At 58.3% G+C, this 15,830-nt stretch overlaps 2 protein-coding genes across 7 annotated transcripts in view; one reads left to right on the forward strand and one right to left on the reverse strand.

Moving 5' to 3' along the window:
• Nucleotides 1-702: 702 nt before the first annotated feature.
• On the forward strand, nt 703-3,896 carry LOC102445614 (proteoglycan 3-like). The gene is made up of 6 exons (XM_075928599.2): nt 703-831; nt 1,372-1,443; nt 1,854-2,029; nt 2,350-2,484; nt 2,961-3,072; nt 3,758-3,896. The coding sequence occupies exons 2-6, from the start codon at nt 1,383-1,385 to the stop codon at nt 3,814-3,816; spliced, it is 543 nt and encodes a 180-aa protein (XP_075784714.1). The 5' UTR covers nt 703-831; nt 1,372-1,382; the 3' UTR covers nt 3,817-3,896.
• The window catches only part of SLC43A3 (solute carrier family 43 member 3), a 62,477-nt gene continuing 49,987 nt past the window's right edge, over nt 3,341-15,830 (reverse strand). For all 6 annotated transcript variants that reach the window (XM_075928594.2, XM_075928596.2, XM_075928593.2 and 3 more), the window contains 7 exons: nt 14,381-14,520; nt 13,236-13,381; nt 12,074-12,259; nt 6,109-6,228; nt 5,724-5,910; nt 5,406-5,529; nt 3,341-5,054 (listed from right to left, as the gene is read on the reverse strand). In XM_075928594.2, the coding sequence (XP_075784709.2) occupies nt 4,899-5,054; nt 5,406-5,529; nt 5,724-5,910; nt 6,109-6,228; nt 12,074-12,259; nt 13,236-13,381; nt 14,381-14,520 (1,059 nt within the window). In that variant the 3' untranslated portion in view covers nt 3,341-4,898. The remainder of the gene's footprint in view (nt 5,055-5,405; nt 5,530-5,723; nt 5,911-6,108; nt 6,229-12,073; nt 12,260-13,235; nt 13,382-14,380; nt 14,521-15,830) is intronic.

Below are 15,830 nucleotides of genomic sequence, written 5' to 3' on the forward strand. Positions count from 1 at the left end.
GATTTTCCCTGGGGTCACCTAGCCAGGGCGGGGCAGATGCTCCGTCACTGGGAGTCTTCCAGGCCGGGCTGGGGTCTCTGTGCAGAGGCTGCGCTCTGCTCTGTGGGGATGGGGGCGGGAGCCCGTGGGCAGGGCCAGCACTCAGCATGATGCAGGAGCAGACAGGGCCCCCCACATTCTCATGGGGGCAGCTGCAGGGAGCATCAGTGCCAGCTGTGGGGGCTGAGAGAGGCCAATTGAAGCCCCAAAATTCAGCTGTGTCCAGGCTCCCAATCATGGGTCCCAGCAGGCAGGACAGGGCCGCACTCCAGCCCCATAGTGCACAGGCCCATGGTAGTGGGGGTGTGTGTCTGGCTCAGAGGGGCACCCCCCAGTGAGTACCCGGCAGGGGACGGGAGAGGACCCCGGCACTCAGGGGGAGCTGGCACTAGCCCCGCTGGGGGCTGCCCCGTTCCCTGTGGCCAGGCCCTGCGGTATAACGGCCCCGGGCTATCGGGTCCGAGCGCGGCCGTTACTGTGTCAATCCCCTTGTGAAAGGGAGATGCTTATCTGCAGGGAACCTGCAGCCTGAGAGCGGGGCTGGGATGGGCAGGGGGGCGGGGGAAACAGCTGATTGTGAGCTCCCCTGATGGCCACTAGGGGGCAACATGAGGCAGCTGGGGGGGCACAGCCCAGGGTGTGTGTCACAAGCTGTGGGGGGCAGGGAGGGGGGAGCACAAGGGGCTGGGAGCTGGGCTCTTCCCCCATCCCCAGCTTCCTGCTCCAGCCCAGTATAAGGGGCTGGCACGGCTGGACCAGGCAGAGCTCCCCGGACTGGTGGCTGTCACAGAGGTGAGCGGGGTCTCTGGGTGGCCCCAGGGGCTGTGGGGAGAAGAGACGGGGACCAGCCCCAGGGCAGGATGGTCACTCAGCAGGGCCTGGCTCTCAGGAGCCAGCACTAGATGCCCTGAGGAGGTGACTCCCATAATTCATCTCTCTGTGGCTGAGGAAAATCCCAGCCTGACCCCAAGGACTGCTCAGCTCCTGCCCTTCAGGCTGAGCTCGTGAAGCCTCATTCTTGGCCCCTGAAGCTGCCTTGATGCCTGTGGAACTCCCCGCCACAGGATATAAGAACCAAGTGCACTGGTATTGCTCAGTGCACTTGGTTTCTTTATCATGTAGCAGGGAGTTCCACAGGCTAACGATCCATGCTGTTCTCCCTGACAGTCTCTCTCCATAGCCAGTGGGTGCCCATATTGCTGGTGCCTGCGGTACAGGGCAGGTGCAGTGCCGGGCGGTGGGGTTCTAAGCGGAGCGGTCAGTCTGGGCTCGGTGGGGGAGGGAGGAATTTGGGGGGGGTCAATCTGTGTCTCACAGCACTTCACCCCCCAGCTCCACCCAAGATGAAGCTGTCCCTGGTCCTGTCACTTGCCCTGCTAGGGGCCGTCTCTGCTCACCAGCTCGGTGAGTTCCGGGGCTCAAGTCCCTGTGGTTACAGCCCTTCTCCCACCCCGGGGGGTGTCTGACCTATAGGCCATCTCCCCAATGGGAACCTCCCCTCCCGCACACCCTGCTTGGGTTGGGTCAGACCCCAGCAAGGACAGGACAGGGCTCCAGTACCCCCAGATCTGTGCTCTCACCGACCCACAGCCCCACTCTGGGCTGGCCACCTGGGTTCCCTGGCCCCACAATCTCCCACGAACTTCTCCATTCCGGACCCCAGCATCCCCTAACCTCCCAATGACTCCCCCACCCTCAGCAGCCCGGACACCAGGGTCCCCTGGCCCCTCCCAGCCCCCTGCATCCATGGATTGTTCAAGGGCTGGGCTCTGATTTGAGGCTGGAAGGGTCCACTGGTGTGTCCGCCCCCCCAGATGCAGGTGCTCTGGAGCAGGAGATCCCGGATGAAGAGGGTGAGGAGGAGTCTGGGGAGCCAGAGCCACCCTGCCCCACGGAGAGTGAGATCGTCCGGATGGTCGTGCCAGGCACTGGGGGCCGCACCTACCGCTATGTGTTTGTGAGCAGTTGCCAGACTTTTAGGGGTGCCCAGGTGAGTGGAGCAGGGGGCAGGTGGGTGGGGGACTCACAGATGGGTCAGGAGGTGAGTTAGGAGGCCCAGAGAGGCAGTGGAGGGAGCGTGGGGCAGTGAAGGCATCGGTGGGGGAGCAGGGTTGGTGTGGGGAGAGTTTGATGGCATGGAGGGTGGCGGGCATGGGGAGGGGGGCATGGAGGCAATGGGAGGGCTGTGGTGTGAGTGGTGCATGGGGCAGTGGAGGGGGCATAGAGGCAGGAGGTGGCGTGGGGGGGCACTGGCTGGTGGATGTCACTGTGTGCCTGGAGCCCTGGCTGCCCTCTCACCTCTCCCCACAGCGTCAGTGCTCCCGCTGCTACCGCGGCCGCCTGGCCTCCATCCACAGCCATGCAGTCAACGAGAAGCTACGCTGCACAGCTCGCACCCGCACCAACCGCAGCGATCTGTGGCTCGGCGGGAAAGCCTCCTGGAGGGTAAGGAGAGGTCCAGCCCCGCTGCCCCAGTCTCCCCTGTGCCCTGCCCGGGCCTGCAGCATGGGCAGGAGGATCCGGCCCCCACGGCGGCTCAGTGCATCCCAGCCAAAGCCCGGCCCCAGGCCACCCCCGCTTGCTCCCTGAGAGGCAGCCCTAGATGGCTCAGCCGGCTCAGCCGTGGGTCCCAGCTGCCCCCTCTGGCTGGTCGTTTCCTTGGGGCCTATTGACCTTCAGTTGCCTAGGATGGGGAACAAGGCAGAGGCTAGGGCCAGCAAATGCCAGGGGCACCCTGCTCTGGGGTCTGGCCCCCAAACCAGAGCCCCTCACTGAGACCCCCAGCCCCGTGTGGCTCCAGGGCCGCGGTAGCTCCTGGGAGCCAAGGCCCCGGCCCTCAAGGGAGGGGGGTTTCCCCAGGGCGCCCTGAAGATGGGACAGCATTGAGCCTACCCCAGTTCAACTTTGCCTCCCCCCTCCAGTTTTTCTGGGTGCGCACCCACTGGATGGACAACAGCGTCTGGAACTACTCCAACTGGGCCCGAGGGTACCCCAGGAGCTTTTGGACACGTTGTGTGACCATGTGCACCGCAAGTGAGTCACCCCAGGCACTGGGGGGGAGCAGGGTGGAGATGGGGATCTTGTCACTGCTTGGGGAAGAAGAGTCCTGGGGTAGGGGAACCGGGTGTGTGGGCCACAGGGATCTGGGGACTTGGCCTTTTCAGCTTAGAAAAGAGACTAAGGGAGGATACGCGAGAGATCTATAAAATCATGAGTGGTGTGGAGAAAGTGAATAAGGAAAGTTCTTATTGCCACAAGATAAGAACTAGGGGTCACCAAATGAAAATAATTGGCTGCAGGCTTAAAACAAACAAAAGGAAGTTTTTATTCAGGTAGCGCACTGTCAACCTGTGGAACTCCTTGTCACAGGATGCAGTGAAGGCTGGAACTTTAACAGGGTTCAAAGAAGAGCAAGATAGATTCATGGAGGTTAGGTCCTTCAATGGGTGTTAGCCAGGATAGGCAGGGATGGTGACCCTCGCCTCTGTGTCAGAGTCTGAGAATGGGTGACAGGGCAGGGATCACGTGATGATTCCCTGTTGTGATCCCTCCCTTTGGGGTATCTGGCATTGGCCACTGTCGGCAGACAGGACAGTGGGGTAGATGGACCTTTGGTCTGACCCAGTCTGGCCATTCCTATGAAGATGATCGGGGCGGGGCAGTGGGGAGGGTTCCAGGTGCCGGCCTGGAGGGAACTGACCCCCCCCTTCTCTTCCAGCTGGTCTATGGAGATGCCTCAATTGCGGAACTCGCCTGCCCTTTGTCTGCGAATACTGAGGGGGATGCTCCTGCCACGGGGTCGCCCTGCCCCCATCGCTCTGCTGGCCTGGGCCTCCCTGCTCCACCCTGCCACCCCTGCTCCCTGGAGTCAGCTCCCCTCCCAGCCCCCCACAGCTCCCCAGGGGGAGGCAGCATCTGGCCCCCACTCTTGGTCATGGCCTGTGACTCCCTGCAATAAAACAGCTTTTCTTTCAGCACCCCTGGCCTCGCTCCTTCCTGCTGGGGCTGGGCTGGGTGGGAGGGGGCTGGGGGTTACCCCACCTGGGGCAGCATGGGGAGTTATTGCTGCTCGGGGACCGTGTCCAGTTCTGGGGTCCTCCTGGGACGTGCCCAGCAAGCAAAGGGCTCAGAGAGGCCGGGCCCAGAAGGGAGCAGGGGGCTGCAGCCCATGCTGTAGGCTGCTATCAGGAAGCATCAGATATTTTGCTCCCCGGAGAGCGGCTTTGAGGGGGCTTGTCGTGGGAGGAGATGCCTCAGCGCAGAGGCTCTGCAGTCAAGCAGGGGTGGGCACCAGAGCCCACCAGATCCCCACCCAGAACAGGGGGCAAGATTTTAGTAGGAGCCTTGCTTCCTGTTGGATCCTCCTCATGGGGTCGGTGGGTTCCCCAGTACTGGGGCAGCACGGGCTGGGGGCGACCTGTCCCACGGGCGCCGTGCAGAGCTGGGTTAGCGCCGCGTTAGCATTTATGCGATTTCCAGGATAAAGGCGCCGGAGCATCCGGCTCCTTCGCTGCTACAACAAAGCTACAAAATCGCGGTCGTAAAAAAGAAGAAACCGGGGGCGCTAGAAGGCAGCCTGCCAAGAGAGGGGCCTGAAATACCCCCCAGCGCTGCCCCCAGGCACCTCGGAGCACGGAGGGATTTATACCCACCCGGCTCTACAAACACCGAGAAAATCAAGTCTCTGGACCAAAGGGCCCAACGTGACCCCGCACCGCAGCCAGCGTTTGGCTGGAGCTGGCAGTGCCAATCCTGGGTGGAGGGCCCCAGCTGGGGAGGGGCCGGGATCCGCCCTAATTCCCTTTCCTAGTTCCCTTTTGGTGTGGGGAACAGCCCCCCCAGATCCATGGGAGGGGGGGTCAGATGGAGGATTCCACCCCAGCCTTGTGCAGGGCCGGAGGGGATGGGTCGGCGCGTGGCTCGTCCTGCTCCTTCGCCCGGCGCCGGCACTCCCGCAGCACCACCAGCGGGCTGACAAAGGCCAGCAGGATGACGACGTTGAGGCCGATGTTCACCTGGGTGGGAGGATCAGATTTTGAACAACACAGGAGTGAGGTGTCGATAACGTTCCCCAGGCCCGACACGGGGCCCCCCCCTTCTCTCACTGCGGGGGGTCAATAATGTTCCCCAGGCCAGGCGCGGGCCCCCCTGTCTCTCACTGCGGGGGGGGGTCGATCACGTTCCTCAGACCCGGCACAGGGCCCCCCGTCTCTCACTGCGGGGGGTCGATCACGTTCCCCAGGCCGGGCACTGGGCCCCCCGTCTCTCAGTGCGGGGGGTCGATCACGTTCCCCAGGCCCGGCGGGGGCCCCCCTCGTCTCTCACTGCGGGGGGGTCGATCACGTTCCCCAGGCCCGGCCACTCACATAGAAGGGGTCGTCGCCGAGCGGTCCCTTGACGAGCGCGAAGCAGGGGTACTGCAGGAGCGACACCACAGCCGACAGGCCCATCACCAGCCCGTAGAGCTTCCCAAAGTGCTCCAGAGGGAACCTGTGGGGGCGCGCCCCGGACGGGCAGGGACGTTAGATCTGGGCAGGCCTCTGCCGAGACAGGCCAGAGCCAAACCCTTCCCACTGCCCAGTGCTGCCAGGCCTCCCTCCATCTCCTCCAGCCCAGCTCTGCTCCCCTGCCCCCTCCCCAGCTCTCGCATCTCCCCTCCCCAGCCCGGGCCCTGGGCGACTCACGCGATGGCCAGGAAGGCGGCGTTGCCCCCGTACAGGAAGGAGCGGCTCAGCACCTGCAGGATGAAGGTGACGTACTGCACGGGCAGCACCGGCACGGAGGCGCACACCGAGAAGGCCACGCACTGCAGCGCCGTCACGGCCAGTGACAGGACACAGGAGCGCAGATCCGCCAGAGGGTCCACGGCACCTGAGACACAGGACAGACACCCCGTGGGGGCAGGGAGAGGCATGGGACACTGCTGCAGGGAAGCTCACAGCGCCAGGATCCCACTGCAGGGATGCTCACAGCACTAGTGGGCACTGCTGCAGGGAAGCTCACAGCACTGGGGGGGCCCTGCTGTGGGAAGAGCTGGGCCCAGTGGCTGGAGACAGATGGGGCGATTACCTTTGGCGCTCCCTTCCTTAGTCTTCCCGCGTTTGTGCCGGTCCAAGATGAGCCCGTTCCAGGGGGCACACAGAACCCCGCACAGCTGGGTGAAGGCGAAGGCGTTGGTGTAGGTGCTCACTGGGAACAGAGATAGCACACGGCATGATGGCTCAAGACGCCAGCCCCCGCACACTGCTCACTTCCTGAGCCCCTGGACGGAAGGGCAGCTTCCCCTCCCAGGCCTGGGAGACCTTGGCCAAGCCACTGCCCTGCCCCCTGCCTCAGTTTCCCCTGGGTGACACCAGCACCAACCTCCTGTGATGTTATAATAGGCAGATGATTGGTGCAACCACTGTTATGTTTGCCACAAATCTTGTAAAGAGTGTGCCAGGCGAGGGGTCTCTCACAAGCGTAGGGCTTGCTGAGTATGGTTGTACGATTTGCAGCTATTGTTTCTGTATTTGAAGTTATGAGTAATGGGCATGGACTTGTATTTCAACAGGTTTGATTCTGAGGAGCACCAGTGACTCACAGAATCACTGAACACTAGGATTGGAAGGGACCTCGAGAGGTCATCAAGTCCAGTCCCCTGCCCTCATGGCAGGACCAAGCACCGTCTAGATCAGGGCAACTGAACTTTGGAAGCACCCAGGGGCCACAATGATACTCACAGCACATCCTGATGGCCACACATATATGCAAATATATGCAAATAGGTTCTTTCCCATATTGCTCTGGTGCTCCCAGCACCTATTCCCTGGGAGCTAGAAACGCCGACACCCTGTACCCATCTGTTCCAGCCAGTCTGTCCGCTTACGTCTTTTAATGCTCACCCTGCCTTGGATAGGCCTCACCGTTGTGGAGCATTTTCCCGGTGGAGGCCATGTTCAAAGGACCCCACGCACAGGCCGTGTGCTGAGCCCTGTGTAAACCCAACCTGCACCTTGGGCCGCAAACAAACGGGTCACATGTTGAGTAGCCCTGACCTAGATCATCCCTGACAGGTGTCTGTCTAACCTGCTCTTAAATATCTCCAGAGATGAGATTCCACAACCTCCCTAGGCAACTTATTCCAGTGTTTAACTACCATGCCAGAAACTTTTCCTAATGTCCAACCTAAACCTCCCTTGCTGCAATTTAAGCCCATTGCTTCTTGCCCTATGATCAGAAGTTAGTTAAGGAGAACGATTTTGCTCCCTTCTCCCTTCACAATCTTTTAGGTGAAAGCTGCTATCATGTCCCCTCTCTGTCTGCTCTTTTCCAAACTAAACAAACCCAGTTCTTTCAGTCTTCCCTCATAGCTCATGTTTTCTAGACCTTTCGTCATTTTTTGCTGCTCTTCACCAATTTCTCCACATCTTTCTTGAAATGTGGTGCCCAAAACTAGACACAATACTCCAACTGAGGGCTAATCAGTTCAGAGAAGAGCGGAAGAATGACTTCTCCTGCCTTGCTCACAACACTCTTGCTAATGCATCCCAGAAACATGTTTGCTTTTTTTGCAACAGTGTCACACTGTTGACTCATATTTAGCTTGTGGTCCACTCTAACCCCTAGATCCCTTTCTGCAGTACTCCTCCCTAGACAGTCGCTTCCCATTCTGTATGTGTGAAACTGATTGTTCCTTCCTAAGTGGAGCACTTTGCGTTTGTCCGTATTAAACATTATCCTATTTATCTCAGACCATTTCTTCAGTTTGTCCAGATCGTTTTGAATTATGAACCTGTCCTCCAAAGCACTTGCAACCCCTCCCAGCTTTGTATCATCTGCAAACTTAATAAGCATACTCTCTATGCCAATATGCAATTGTTGATGAAGATATTGAACAGAACCAATCTCCAAACCAATCCCTGCAGAACCCTGATTGTTATGCCCTTCCATCATGACTATGAACATTAATAACTACTCTTTGAGAATGGTTATCCTGTCAATTATGCCCCCATCTTATAGTAGCCCCATCTAAGTTGTATTTCCCTAGTTTATTGATAGTTCCATGTGGGACTAGCAAATGCTTTACTAAAGTCTAGCTTTATCACATTTAGGCTGTGTCTAGACTAGCAAGTTTTTCCGCAAAAGCAGTTGCTTTTGCGGAAAAACTTGCCAGCTGTCTACACTGGCCGCTTCAATTTGCGCAAGAACACTGACGATCTAATGTATGATTGTCAGTGTTCTTCCGCAAATACTATGCTGCTCCCACTCAGGAAAAAGCCCTCTTGCGAAAATGCTTTTGCACAAGATGGCTAGTGTAGACAGCTAAAAACTGTTTCGTTCAAAAAAGCCCCAATGGTGAAAACGGCGATCAGGGCTTTCTTGCGCAAAACCACGTCTAGATTAGCACGGACGCTTTTCCGCAAAAAGTGCTTTTGCGCAAAGGCGTCCGTGCCACTCTAGACGCTCTTTTCCGCAAATGCTTTTAACAGAAAAACTTTTCCATTAAAAGCATTTGCGGAAAATCATGCCAGTCTAGACGTAGCCTTACTGCTTCTCCCTTATCCACAAGGCTTGTTATCCTATCAAAGAATGCTATCAGATTGGTTTGACATGATTTGTTCTTTGCAAATCCATGCTGGCTGTTATCTATCACCTTATTATCTTCCAGATATTTGCAGATGGATTCCTTAATTGCTTGCTCCATTATCTTCCCTGGCACAGAAGTTAAACTGACTGGTCTGTAGTATCCCGGGTTGTCTTTAATTCCCTTTTTATAGATGAGCACTATATTTGCTCTTTTCCAGTCTTCTGGAATCTCTCCCAACTTCCATGATTTTTCAAAGATGATAGCTTAAGGCTCAGATATCTCCTCTATCAGCTCCTTGAGTATTCTAGGATGCATTTCATCAGGCCCTGGTGACTTGAAGACATCTAACTCTTCTAAATAGTTTTAAACTTGCTTTTTTCCCCCTTATTTTAACTTCTGTCCCTACCTCCTTTTCTCTAGCATTCAGTATTGTAGGCATCCAATCACCACTCACCTTCTTGGTGAAAACCAACACAAAGAAGTCATTAAACACCACTGCTGTTTCCACATTTTCTGTTATTGTTTTTCCCTCTATATTAAGCAATGGATCTACCCCGTCCTCGGTCTTCCTTTTGATTCTAATATAGCTGTAGAATGTTTTATTGCTACCCTTTATGTCTCTAGCTAGATTGAGCTCATTTTGTGCCTTCGCCTTTCTAATTGTGCCCCTACATATGTGTGTTATTTGTTTATATTCATCCTTTGTATTTTGACCTAGTTTCCTCTTTTTTTAGGACTCCTTTTTGATTTTTAGATCATTCAAGATCTCTTGGGTAAGCCAGGGTGGTCTCTTGCCATACTTCCTATCCTGCAACCTTAATAATGTCCCTTTGAAAAATTGCCAACTGTCTTCAATTGTTTTTGCTCTTAATCTTGCTTCCCATGGGATCTTAGCTACCAGAATCCTGAGTTTACTGGTGTCTGCCTTCTTGAAATCAACTGTCTTTAGTTTGCTGTTCTTCCCTCTACCATTCCTTAAAATCACAAACGCCGTCATTTCATAACAACGGGTAGTCCTGTGGCACTTTACAGACTAACAAAAATATATAGAATCATGAGCTTTTGGGTAAAACCCACTTCATCAAATGGATTAGAGTGGAAATAACAGAAAACAAGATCTATATAACAGCAGAAGTACCTGTCAATTGTAGGGCCCATGTTAATGAGGCTAATTAAGTAGGCTGGAAGTGTCCCATTCATAGCTTTTCAATCATAGAATACTAGGACTGGAAGGGACCTCGAGAGGTCATCGAGTCCAGTCCCCTGCCCTCATGGCAGGACCAAATACTGTCTAGACCATCCCTGATAGACATTTATCTAACCTACTCTTCAATATCTCCAGAGATGGGGATTCCACACCCTCCCTGGGCAATTTATTCCAGTGTTTAACCACCCTGACAGTTACGAACTTTTTCCTAATGTCCAACCTAAACCTCCCTTGCTGCAGTTTAAGCCCATTGCTTCTTGTTCTATGCTCAGAGGCCAAGATGAACAAGTTTTTTCCCTCCTCCTTATGACACCCTTTTAGATACCTGAAAACAGCTATCATGTCCCCCTTCAATCTTCTCTTTTCTAAACTAAACAAACCCAATTCTTTCAGCCTTCCTTCATAGGTCATGTTCTCTAGACCTTTCATCATTCTTGGTGTGCAAATGTGCATGTTAGAGGCAGGAGAAATTGGCTTTGCAATGTGCCAACCAGTTAGTATCTTTGTTCAAGCCCGGGTTAACAGTGTCAAATTTCACAATGAATGCCAATTCTGCAGTCTCTTTCTGTAATTGGATAGTGAAATTCCTTTGCAGAAGAAGGGCTACTTTTAAATCCATGATTGAGTGGCCAGACCCTCTGAGACTTCCTGTCATTTCATGATCACTTTCTCCTCAGCTGCCTTCCACTTCCAAATGCTCAAGCAGTTCCTCTCTATTGGTTAAAATCAAATCTAGTAAAGCCTCCCCCTAGTAGCTTTATCCACTGTCTGAAATAAAAAAAAATCATCTCCACTGCAGTGCAAGAACTTGGCGGATAATCTGTGCCCGGCTGTGTTATTTTCCCCACAGAAGCGTATCAAGCATATGGCCAACGTATTCTGAAGGGCCTATTCAAGTTGAATGGCCCATCGAGGAGTAATTGACTCTCAGTGGACCTTGGGAGATGCCATTCCACATCTGGATGGCTTCCCTCTGCAAAGAGCTAAGCCGTGCAGGATCAGGTGGCTTGCCCATGTGCCTGGACACCGTCTTGTGGTTGTAGCTGTAGCTGTAGCTCTTGCGGGGAGGGATAGCTCAGTGGTTTGAGCACTGGCCTACAAAACCGAGCCTTGTGCGCTCAGTCCTTGAGGGGAGTCATTTAGAGATCTGGGGCAAATCTGTCAGGGATGGTGCTTGGTCCTGCCATGAGGGCCGGGGATTGGACTCAATGACTTCTCGAGGTCCCTTCCAGCTCTATGAGATAGGCAGGGCTCAACAAACTGCTGAATCCACTCGCCCGGGGCCAGTAGATTTCAGCTGGTCGCTCCGAGCGCCCCATTCATAGAATCATAGGACTGGAAGGGACCTCGAGAGGTCATCGAGTCCAGCCCCCCGCCCTCAAGGCAGGACCAAGCTCCGTCTACACCATCCCTGACAGATGTCTATCTAACCTGTTCTTAAATATCTCCAGAGAGGGAGATTCCACCACCTCCCTTGGCAATTTATTCCAATATTTGACCACCCTGACAGTTAGGAATTTTTTCCTAATGTCCAATCTAAACCTCCCCTGCTGCACTTTAAGCCCATTACTCCTTGTCCTGTCCTCAGAAACCAAGAGGAACCAATTTTCTCCTTCCTCCTTGTGACACCCTTTTAGATATTTGAAAACCGCTATCATGTCCCCCCTTAATCTTCTTTTTTCCAAACTAAAGAAGCCCAGTTCATGAAGCCTGGCTTCATAGGTCATGTTCTCTAAACCTTTATTCACGGGCGCTTGGCACATGCACAGTGCAGGGCTGGCGAGTGGCTGTCAAGCCCCGGAGATCGGTATAGTTCCATCTTGTTAGAGTAACTGAGTTAGGTCACGGGGGTCAGCGCAGCTGGTTCTAGTTAGTGCTGTGCTATGCAATAAAACAGACACTGGCAACTACTCAAGCGCTCTGTGTTTCCACTGATTTCTTCCTATCCTGTGGAACTCCCCACGAGTTAGAGGAGCGCGGGAGTGTCCTACCAGAGCATGGCTGGTTTCACCTGAGAGGCTGGACAGGAAAGGCCTGAGGGGTTCATTAGACTTGTTCCTGCTTCCCCTCTGCTCCATGGGCGCCTGCCCCGTTCTGGCGTCCGATCGCCTCCCTCCACCGTGGGCGAGAGCGCAAGCCATCCATCAGACAGAAGGGGCCAGAGCTGCCCACCTCCCCTCAGCCTGCTCCTTCCCCCCCTCCCGGCATCGTCTCTCCGTGCCCGCCTGCCCCGTTCCCTCCGCCCGCTCTCCCCGTACCTAGCGCGGTGTCCCCGCCGGCCAGGTGCTCCAGCATGGGGTTGAGGGTGCCGATGAAGAGGTAGTGCCGCAGCTGCATCACCGACAGCCACATGAGGTGCCAGAAGAAGAGCTTGGAGAAGACGCAGGCCCGGAAAGACTTGGCAGGTTGCTGCTCCCCGTGGCCCGGCCCGGCCCCCGACTCTCCTGGGCATGGGCACAGCACATGTCAGTTTTAGCCTCGGGCTGGCGGGGAGGGGAATCCCGCACCCCAAGGGGGTGGAGTTTCAGAGTGTGGGGGGGCCATGCCAGGGGATGCAAAGGGATGAGGGCGTGACGGGGGGCAAGTCGCCCAAGGCTGTAAAATCTGGAACGAGGAGGGAGCAGGGAGCAGCCCCTGGGCCCGCTGGCCCAGGCCAGCCCAACCTGGGTGACTGTGGCTGTCCGCCCTGGAGCATCTCCCAGCATCCCCCCCAGCCGGCCAGGGGTAAAAGCTAAGATACGGTCCACCCCAGAGAGAGTCCAGGACGGCACTTGCGCCGGAGCCTGGGCTGTGTCTCTGCTGCTGGGGCCCAGGCCTGCGGCATGGAGGGAGGTGACTCTGTGCCACCCTGGCACCTCCGGGGGACAGTCTGCGGGGAGCACGAGCACAGGGCTGAGGCAGAGGCAGAGCCAGGATGGCTGGAAGCTGGAGTCTCTGCTCACCTGGTCCAAGTGGGCCCCTGCTGTACTGTTCTGTTCTCCCCAGCGCTGAGCCCTGGCGCTTTCATAGCGCTGGCTGGGAACAGCAAAGGTCCCTTTGGGGGTCCACGGTTCTCCCTCACGCCCAGCTCAGGCAGACCCGCTCCAGGGAGCGTGTGGCGTGAAGCCCGGGGGCTGGGGCTCTGAGGTTGCGTCCCCGAAGGTGGTGGAGCCAAGCAACTTTTCACAGAGACAGCACGAGAGTCTCACCAGGGATGGAGGGGGTCTGGCACCCTGAAGGGGCCCTCTAGAGTCTGTCCCACAGTTCGTGCACTGTGGATGTGTCACAGGGCAATCTGGGGGGCTCCCTGGGGGCGTGGGGAGCAGTGGAAGTGGAGGGAGATCTGGGGGTGCTCCCTAAGATCCAGGTGGAAGAGTAAAGGGGCTGACTGGGGGGGCAGGAGGGAGAGCAGGAATGGGGGGGGCATTGATTCAGCCCTACCATTGCCCTTGAGGGCTTTTCTGGCATCAGCATCTCCCGGGCCTGGCTCCACACGTGGGTTGCTTGGTTCCTGGGCTCCATCGCCCGGGCCCGGATGCTGCTCCTCATGGAGGTAGGACGAGCAGCCCTGCCTCTCACACCTCAGCCTGTGCACAGCAGCCCGGTCACTGCCTGCCCTGGGCCCGGCACGGCCACAGCCAGCAGCCCCCCAGCCCCACCACAGGGAGCAGCGACCCTCACGCGAGGGCCAGGGCCCACTGCAGCGCAGGAGCAGCCCCAAGGAAGGAGGGCCCGGGGACTGGGGCAGAATCAGTGCCAAGGGGCTGATCCCCATCCACCCAGCAGCCTGTTCCCCTGTAGCCGTGGGGTTATGAGACAGACTGTGATGGAGGCATCCGTGGCAAGCAAACGGGGGTGGGGGTTAAATGGGAGGGAGAGGCTCACAAGAGGTAAGGAGGGGATGAACCTGTAGGAGGCAGAGGGGCCTAAGGAAGACAAACAGGGGGGTGGAAGAGCCCATGGGGAGGCAAATGAAGCTGGAGGAGCCATGGGGGGAAGAGAGGCCAATGGGAGGTAGGTGGGGAGTAGAAGGCCCCAAGAGGGGCAGGGGGTCCAGGGGAGGTCAACATAGGATGAAGAAGGATCTGAGGGGCCCACAAGAGGCAGATGGGGGGGTGGAAAGGTTCATGGGGGCAGAGGGACCCACAAGAGGCAGCCGGGGGGGCAGGGGAAGCCCCATGGGGGGGGGGCAGAGAGGGGATGGAGGGGCCCATGGGGATGGAGGGGCCCGCAGGGGGGCAGAGAGCAGATGGAGGGGCCCATGGGGATTGAGGGACCCGCAGGGGGGCAGAGAGGGGATGGAGGGGCCCATGGGGATTGAGGGACCCGCAGGGGGGCAGAGAGGGGATGGAGGGGCCCATGGGGATGGAGGGGCCCGCAGGGGGGCAGAGAGCAGATGGAGGGGCCCATGGGGATTGAGGGACCCGCAGGGGGGCAGAGAGCGGATGGAGGGGCCCATAGGGATGGAGGGGCCCGCAGGGGGGCAGAGAGGGGATGGAGGGGCCCATGGGGATGGAGGGAGCCGCAGATGGAGAGGGGGGATGGAGGGACCCATGGAGTGGGCGGTAGGGTGGAGGGTGGCTCACCCGTATGTGTACCCAGAGGGCAGCGGGTAGGGGATGTGCCAGCGAGGCATCAGGAAGAAGGTGCGGGTGAGGTGCCAGATGCTGCAGGCCGAGAGGAAGAGGAACATGGCTCGCAGGCTCAGGCCTCCCTCGAACAGCAGCTGTGGGCGAAGGGGCAGGGACGCTGTCAGCGAGTGCACAAGGGGCCTCCCTAGGTTCACTGACCGGTGGCTCCCCGAGACTGCAGCCAGGATCAGGGCCCCCCTGTGCCCGGCACTGCACAGACCCCCCCCCCCCCGAGAGCAGGGCCCCCCTGTGCCCGGCGCTGCACAGACCCCCCCGAGAGCAGGGCCCCCCTGTGCCCGGCGCTGCACAGACCCCCCCCCCGAGAGCAGGGCCCCCCTGTGCCCGGCGCTGCACAGACCCCCCCCCCCCCGAGAGCAGGGCCCCCCTGTGCCCGGCGCTGCACAGACCCCCCCCCCCCCGAGAGCAGGGCCCCCCTGTGCCCGGTGCTGCACAGACCCCCCCCCGAGAGCAGGGCCCCCCTGTGCCCGGCGCTGCACAGACCCCCCCCCCGAGAGCAGGGCCCCCCTGTGCCCAGCGCTGCACAGACCCCCCCCCGAGAGCAGGGCCCCCCTGTGCCCGGCGCTGCACAGACCCCCCCCCGAGAGCAGGGCCCCCCTGTGCCCGGCGCTGCACAGACCCCCCCTGAGAGCAGGGCCCCCCTGTGCCCAGCGCTGCACAGACCCCCCCCTGAGAGCAGGGCCCCCCTGTGCCCAGCGCTGCACAGACCCCCCCCTGAGAGCAGGGCCCCCCTGTGCCCGGCGCTGCACAGACCCCCCCCTGAGAGCAGGGCCCCCCTGTGCCCGGCGCTGCACAGACCCCCATGAGACGCTGGGGGGGGTTCCAGCTCTGGGAAGGAGGGATAGGAGCCCCCCAGTGAAGGGGAGGGAGACGCTGCCCTGGGCTTGGGGCTGAATAAATTGGGTGGGGAACGTTTCAACTTGCCTCTGGTCTGTGCAGGAGACCTGAGCGCTGGGGCACAGCCAGGCACCTCTGCCCACAAGGGGGCGCCACAGGAGGCAGTGAGAGGCCCGTGGGCCGGCTGGCGGGGGAAGGGAGAGGGGGAGGCGTTGCAGACCCGCATGGGGTGCAGGGCCAAAACCAGTCAAGCCTCTCTCTGGAGGCTGATCCCAGATTCACGTGCAGACCAGAGCAGGGGGGTTTGGAGCCGCAGGGGCAGAACACAGGCCAGGGGGCAGTCCTGGTTGGGCGTTCCCATTAAACACCGGCCTCCTGAGGCTCCATGGGTGTTATAATCCCGAGGGAGACGGTCCCCGCCCTAAAGAGCCAATGTTCTCTACACAGACAAAGGGCGGAAGGGGAAACTGAGGCACAGAGCCATGGGTGGGACTGGCCCAAAGTCAGCGGGGGGAGAGAGAAGCCAGGTGTCCCAAGGTCCGGGCCTGTG

Source organism: Pelodiscus sinensis, chromosome 5 (assembly GCF_052426305.1).
Source record: "Pelodiscus sinensis isolate ZL-2025 chromosome 5, ASM5242630v1, whole genome shotgun sequence".
In the NCBI taxonomy this organism is placed as follows: domain Eukaryota; kingdom Metazoa; phylum Chordata; order Testudines; family Trionychidae; genus Pelodiscus; species Pelodiscus sinensis.